Source organism: Lolium rigidum, chromosome 6 (assembly GCF_022539505.1).
Source record: "Lolium rigidum isolate FL_2022 chromosome 6, APGP_CSIRO_Lrig_0.1, whole genome shotgun sequence".
NCBI classification, from domain to species: domain Eukaryota; kingdom Viridiplantae; phylum Streptophyta; class Magnoliopsida; order Poales; family Poaceae; genus Lolium; species Lolium rigidum.
The window spans coordinates 278,820,425-278,827,787 of record NC_061513.1 but is presented as its reverse complement, the minus strand read 5'-3'; the positions used below and the strand labels follow the sequence as shown (position 1 = coordinate 278,827,787).

Below are 7,363 nucleotides of genomic sequence, written 5' to 3'. Positions count from 1 at the left end.
GTTTAAGTTTAGTTGCCAATCGCCGAATTTAAATATATATACGAATTCGGCCTATTTATGCATGAACTCGCCTCTGTATGTTAAATATCATTAAAATTCGCTTATGTTTGAACGAACTCGCCAATTTTGACTGAATTCGCCGAAGTCCGTTACATCTATCCTGGGCTCGCGGCTGGAAAGATGGACCTCCCCAGACTAAATTTTCGTCCAATCCGGACGACAATATCGCCGGATTTGGGCGTGGGAGCCAAACGGCTGGAGATGCTCTTAGCCTTTTCAGAAGTTCGGAGCAGAGCTAAACTCTGCGCATTGGCAGCCCAGCCCACAAGCGCTGCGCGTCAGTACCGCGCCACCTCCCGCTCACCACCGGCGGCGACCACCTTCTCCGCGACATGGCGGCGGCGGCGGCTCCGTTGAGGGCCGCTAGCCCCACCAGGCTGGCCTACTTCGACGACATGTGGGCGCTCAGGTCCCCCGCGACCGTCCTCTCACTCCACCAGGTCCTCTGTTCTCCCCTCTCTCCCTCCTCACGGTCAAACCTAGACCCTGACCAGGCTCCCGGTGGTGCGCGCAGGAGGAGGGCGGCCGGACGGCGGTGGTGCTAGACGCCACCATCTTCCACCCGCAGGGCGGCGGCCAGCCGGCCGACACCGGGGTCATCTCCGGCGCCGCCTGGAGGTTCCTCGTCGAGGATGTGCGCGTCAAGGACGGGGTGGTGAGCAACGGGATTTTTCACGATCCGGGACTTGTGCGGGAGATTGGGCATATTTAATTGCCATGTGAGGATGATCTGTGTCATGTTCATGTCTAGGTTTTCCACTACGGGCGATTCGAGGATGCTGGTGGAGACGGGTGCAGACCAGAGCTCGACAAAGGGCAGAGCGTTACCTTAGAAATCGACGCCGGTCGGCGTAGTCTGAACTCAAGGTATGGAGCTGGAGCACGCATGATGTAAACCATTCATGATCTTTTTTGTGCGAAAACTGCGGCAGTCACCGCTAACAAAAATACAAAATCAGCACCATTTCATTCTGTTTTTGTCTTGCTCTGTAAATCCAGCGAGTTTTGATTGTGCTAAACCTGCAATGGTGCAGGCTTCACTCTGCAGGGCATTTGCTGGACAGTTGCATGACCAATCTTGGCCTTCAGTTGGAACCTGGGAAAGGATACCATTTCCCTGATGGGTAACGACTACATGTTTTTCAATTATTTCCCGAGTTCTGTTGTTCTCTGTACAGCTGGCTGATTGGTTGCCTCTATTCCCAGCTGCTTTTCTTTACTTGGTATAAAGCACTCCAGCTCATGTTAGTTTTCCTATTTTGTTCATTGCAGACCTTCTGTTGAGTATAAAGGAGTTATTCCACCAGATCAATTGCAGGATAAGAAAGCTCAGTTAGAGAAACAGGCAAATGAACTGATTTCGAAAGGAGCCAAGGTATAACCAAGAAATCTTGATATATGGAAGTGCATAATTTTCTACACTTAATTATTTACCCTTGGTGCAGGTTTTAGTCTCTGTTTTTCCTTATGAGGAGGCAGCTAAACTATGTGGAGGTGCTCTGCCTGGCTACATTTCACAAGTTAGTTCTCTACTCCCTTTAGAGGAATTTGTCTTCCATGTATGAAGTGCACACTAAGCTAACATCTTTGTATTTCAGATGTTAGCTCTCCATTTGTTTGATACTTGAAAAACAATCAATGTGAAAGCATGTGTAGTTGCATATAACATCTGAATAGCTATAATTATGAAACAACTCGACAATCGATACAATGAATAGCTATTTTCTGGTATAATTCAGTGTGTAATAGTATTTGTTTTGGGTGTATGCTGTTTAAAAAAAATCAATCCTACTTTGTTAGTATAGCTGTTAGTGAATCCTACCTTACAGTTTTGTGTTTCCCTAATTCCCTACCCTTCCATGAATCAAATAATATTGTCTATGGTCTAATGTTTCTTTTACAGGATAGCACTCCCCGCATTGTGAAATTTGGTGAGTATCCTGGTTGTCCTTGTGGAGGCACTCATGTAGCCGATGTTGCAGACATTGGGAACCTAAAGGTATATTCTCTGGCCTGTCCAAATTTCCAGAAATCTTAAAAGCAAGTCGTAAAAACTACCTAGCGTCGAGACTAGAACAGTTGAGTTTCTTCTGTGAAGTTGAAGATGATTTTATAACAAAACTTGAATAGATAGTACGTCTTGTTGGTGATTGGTGGGATCACACAGGTCATATTTTTGAGCAACACTCATGAAAATCAGGCATTTGTAAAAGTTTTAGTTGTCCCATTGACGCTGATAGTCCATGTATGATCTACTCTTGTCTCTGTTTAGCTGTTCCCCACATTTGTTTTGTGCAAGTTGAGTGATGGTAGGGAGTATAAGCAATATGCTTCTACTCGTGTTTCCAAGGAATTGGTCGCAACATGTCAACAGGACAAGATGGTTTTCATAGGGAATTTCAAGGCCAGAATGATATTCAATGACTCTGTGCACTGCCATCAGGAAACTATGAAGTCGAACTCTGATAGTTTCGATAAAATCAAGGCCATAGACACATACAGGAGAATTGGCCAAAATGAGGTAGTAGAATAATAGGACACAACACCTTGTATAACATAACAGTTTGGTAAGAGGATGCAAAATAATCTGGTCTTACTTTAGAAACCGCACTAAAGCAACGAAAGGGTCTAGGTATTCAACTGTGCCAAAAACAAAGAGGAAATTACAAAAGAAATACATTCATGTTTTTGGTAGATTGGCTGATAAGTTCTGTTGCCCTACCCTTCTTATATGCCGGAGGCTGATCTCATCTTCTATGCTTCATCAGGTCACAAGTATCCGAGTCAAGAAAGGCGTGACTAAAGTCTCCTACAGCATCAGCCCATAATTTTTTCTGCACATCTCTCGCGTCTAGAATTCGCTAGAGAATTGAAAGAATAGTTATGTAGTGGATCAAAAGGCTGGCATGATCATCATGGTCTTATAATTTTAGTTCTGTGTGACCATGCTAAATGTCCAGAGAACAAAGTAGACAATCATATATAGTATTTGAGAAGGTACTCGTTTACGTACATCGATTTGTTGTCTCCATCTTCTCTTGTACCTTGGTACAGCACTGGAAAGCCCAATGTACAGCGTGTGTTCAGGTGTAAACCTTAGCAAGCTATCCTGCATCTCCTTGTTCATTGAGATATATGTACTGCCTTTTGTATCATTTTGCATTTGTGAAATATACCATTAGATATTTGCTTCACTAGACTGCTGAGTGTGTTAGCTGTCGTCCTATAGGGTGGTTTGGGAGAGGTGCAGAGTTTGTCACACCTCCTCTGTCCTGAAGGTTGTTTCTAGAAATAATGTTTTGGTGATTTACCTTGAGGTTGAGGGTAGCTTTGGGAGATACTCCCTTTGTTCCATATTAGTAGTTGCAGATTTGGATGGATTTATTCACAAAATATCTCTATATACATCTAATTCAGTGACAACTAGCATTGAGCGGAGGGAGCATCTTTTAGAAAAGTAAGTCTACCAGTGGTAAAATTAACTATTTCTCCTATTAGTAATGGCACCACAACAATCACGTCAAGGAATAAAATTACATCTTCAATAATGAGTCATTGGAATGAAGGAATAAAAGAACCTTCAATCCATGTGAAATTGCCAATGGCTCAGAAGAATAAACCCAGAAACGAATGAATTGTTATTCTTTATATATACAGATTTACAATGAATTTAACAACTGCTTACAGCAAATGGAATGAAATGTGTTGCATTTTTTTGCAACAACAACTAAATGATTACAACAAATGTAATGAAATGTGTTGAAATCTAATCAAACCTGAGTTAAATATGAACAGAGGTAGCTACCTAGCAGGGTTTTTTGTACACTGCACATCAATTTCCATGTAGAAATGAATGAATGGAAATCAGTATCCAAGCAATTAGTCGATCGACTCGATGGATCATCTGACGATGGCCCTCGAGTGCCTGAGGATCATGCTGAACGGCGTCGTGGTCACCGGCCGCCGGGCTCTTGGAGCGGCGCTAGGCGTCGCCGTTGTTGTGGCCTTCACCACCTTCCCCGTACTGTCCCTCTTGCACGACCTCCCGTTCACCTTCTGAACCGCGGCGGAAGCAGGCCGAGTTGTCACCGCCGTCACCGTCGAAGACGCGGCCGCACGAGCAAACGCCATCTGCAGCGTGTTGGTGCTTGGCTTGGGCGCCGTCGACCTGTTCCTGTTGAAGACGTTGCCGGTGATGCTGTTGGCGGCCCTCCTCCTGGTGACCGCGCCGTCGCCGGCGTCCTCGCCGCCAAGCACGCCGGGGAGGCTGGACTCCAGCAGCAGCACGGTGGCGCAGTGCTTGAGCACCTCGAGGTTCATGCGCGCGTCGTCCAGGCTCCGGTGCGTCTGCTTCCCGATCCCGAAGTACGTCGCCAGGGTGGCCATCTTGAGGTCCCCCGCGCGGCGCCCGAACACCCGGCCCAGCACGGCGAGGGAGTCGACGACGCCCGCCGGCTCGGGCGCTGGGCGTCCCGCGGCGGCGAAGGAGTCGCGCACGCGGTGGCAGTCGAAGCGGCGGATGTTGTGGCCCGCCCAGACGCGGCCGTCGAGGAGCTCGAAGATGTCGTCGGCGACGTCGTCGAAGGAGGGGGCCTCGGCGAAGGCGGCGGCGTGGGACGGCGAGGAGGCGAAGCGGCCCGAGACGGCCGAGAGGTCGTCGGGCTGGATGAAGGTGGAGTAGCTGGAGAGCTCGACCAGGCGGCGCGGGCAGACCAGGATGGCGCCGAACTCCAGCATGTGCCACCGGCGGTCCGTGTCCGACGCCGACGGCGCCGCCGCCGTCTCCACGTCAAAGAACACCATCTCCTTCTTCATTGTCGTCGTCATGGTTGATAGACTACGTACGGCACGGTTCCTGATGATCTTTGATTTGTAGCAGCTGATTGGTTGGGTTCTTGGCGATCGATTTCTCTTGCTAGCTGTTTCACGATTGCCGTTGTGATCTAATTGTGACAGTGATCGATCCATGATTCGGTATATATAAGTTTTGACATATGTTCGATGGATTGAAGCAATTGGAAGCTGGAGAGAGAGAGAGGAGAATATTTGTTGTCGTCAATGGAGGGTTGCTTCGTTTGGACGGCGAGTGGGTTACCGTTAGGATGGGGAAGTTAGTCTTCCAACAGTGCAAGCAAGCGAGCAAAGCTACGTAGCTAGCTAGCTTCTCCTGAGGAAGAAAGAAGACAGACATGCAGAGGCTAGCTGCCTCAAGATCACAGCAACTTTGATCAAGATGCGTGCATGGCGGCGGCGGCGGCAGCTAGCTAGCTTGCACGTATGTGGCGGAAGATTCCAAGTTTCACAGGCATGCAACTGCCAACCGATTAATTTTCTTTGTTATTGCCGTTGATCATGATTAGTAACATGTCAGAAGCTAATAACAGGTACGGCATGAATGATCGATCAACAAACGACTTTGCTAGCGAGCCTTTGAACATTTCAAACCCCGTATTGTGTGTGCACTACTTTGAGAGTTTCAGTAGTTTGCATGCGTGGGGATTCATCGACCGTATGCAAGGAGAAGAAGATTACACACTAGCGTTTACCTTAATTGCACCGATTAGATTACTTTAGAGACGACATGACGCCACACCACATTGCTTCCGTGCGTGGGTCACCACCCTACGCACGCACGAAGTTGTTGGTTAATTACTATTGATCCATAATAAATGGAATAGTTTTACTAGTTAACTTTCAACTAAAATCATGACATTTATCATGAAAGGAGTACACCTCCGCCTCGAAATATATTTACTCCTTCTATTTTAAAATAAATGTCACATATCTAAAAAAGAAGCGTTACAGATACAAAAACTAAAATATGTTTAGATATATGCGAATTTAGACAAATTCGTGATACTTATTTTGAAACAAATGGAGTACTTGTTACCTGTCTAGGATCAAGAGAAAACTGAAGAAGAAGAATATTCCTACTCGATCGGTCGCTTGCTAGATAGGGTATCTTCTTCCTAGAGACCGACCGATGGGTCATGTTTGCCACACTCTGACGTCAGCTTATAACTAGCCTCCTGCCGCAGTCTCCATTCTCCTCATGTTGTAAACTGTCTGAAATTCTCCTCCAACCATTTTGCGTCAAGTTAACCAACCAAACCCAGCAGCAGTCACATGCTAGAATAAAACAGTTGCGTCGCGGTCTTCTTTTCTTATCAATCCCGGCACCCAAATTGTTGCACGTGTTGACAAAAGTTCATCTACAGAGGTACTCCAAGACCACGGGACCGAATCCAATCCAAGCAACACTGGTCAGCTAGCTGGTCTAATTAGTCACTGCAAGCTAAATAGACAAGTTCAAATTTTCCACCGGATTATTTTTTCCTACGTTTATATTGCAATCCAAATTCATATACTAAAGGGGGGTTAACTTTCAACAAGCGGAGCGAGGCCCGTCGCCGGTAGGCTTGGGATGGAGGGAGTAGAAATATCAGACAAGTAGTACTATTTCGACCAACTGATAATACATTGAAAGTAATGACATTTAATAGAAAAAACAAGAGTATTTCAATTTATGTGTCGTTGTTGATTATGAAGCTAAAATGTAGAGTAGATTAAAATAAACTTTAAACTTAGAATATAGAGTACTCCAGAATAAAAGGAGTAATAATGAACTTAGTGATCGTTTTCGAATTCTCTTGTAGCCATTTTGCGTTTAGTCATTAGCCAAACCTAGCAGCCTCACATACTACTCCCTCCTTCTCGAAAGGCGTGTATAGATTTTTGTCAAAGTTAAACTATCTTAAGTTTGACTAACTATATAGAGAAAAACGTAAACATCTACAATATCAAATGCACAATGTGAAAGTATATTTCACAATCGTACTAACAATATTAATTTAAGATTATAAATGTTGCCATCTTTTTTCTATAAAGTTGGTTAAAATTTAAAGATTGATTTTAACAAAAAAAAAACTATAGGCATCCTATTTTAGAAAGAAAAAAAGTAGGAAAAAACAATGCCAACATATAAACGCCCTCCTACCCACCAGCTAAATCTCCAAAACAAAAAAGGGAAACATCCTGCTAGGTTCAAGACCGCGGAGTGCAATTAGGGCACTTCCTCCTGATGCAATCTCAAGGCTTGAGCTATGGTCACAAGACACGAATATGGAAGTAAGTAAATTAAAAATTACACACAGAGAACACACAGTCACAAGACACGAATATGGAAGTAAGTGAATTAAAAATTACACAGAGAACACACATAGTGAGAACGACATGATTTAAATTAGTAAATACACATAGAAATATCATAAAAAATCGTGCACATCAACTTTATTACTTTTGC

At 44.9% G+C, this 7,363-nt stretch overlaps 2 protein-coding genes across 2 annotated transcripts; one reads left to right on the top strand and one right to left on the bottom strand.

Annotated features, from left to right (window-relative positions):
- The first annotated feature begins 392 nt into the window (after positions 1–392).
- LOC124664198 (alanine--tRNA ligase) lies at positions 393–2,972 on the top strand. Its single transcript, XM_047201776.1, has 8 exons — positions 393–500; positions 575–715; positions 812–927; positions 1,095–1,184; positions 1,333–1,435; positions 1,506–1,580; positions 1,964–2,059; positions 2,829–2,972. Exons 1-8 carry the CDS (start codon positions 393–395, stop codon positions 2,886–2,888), a joined length of 789 nt encoding a protein of 262 aa, XP_047057732.1. The 3' UTR covers positions 2,889–2,972.
- Positions 2,973–3,841: 869 nt separating this feature from the next.
- Positions 3,842–4,887, bottom strand: LOC124660126 (protein NEN4-like). The gene is made up of 2 exons (XM_047197916.1): positions 4,263–4,887; positions 3,842–4,175 (listed from the first exon to the last, which is right to left on the bottom strand). The coding sequence occupies exons 1-2, from the start codon at positions 4,885–4,887 to the stop codon at positions 3,961–3,963; spliced, it is 840 nt and encodes a 279-aa protein (XP_047053872.1). The 3' UTR covers positions 3,842–3,960.
- Between the last annotated feature and the right edge of the window lie 2,476 nt (positions 4,888–7,363).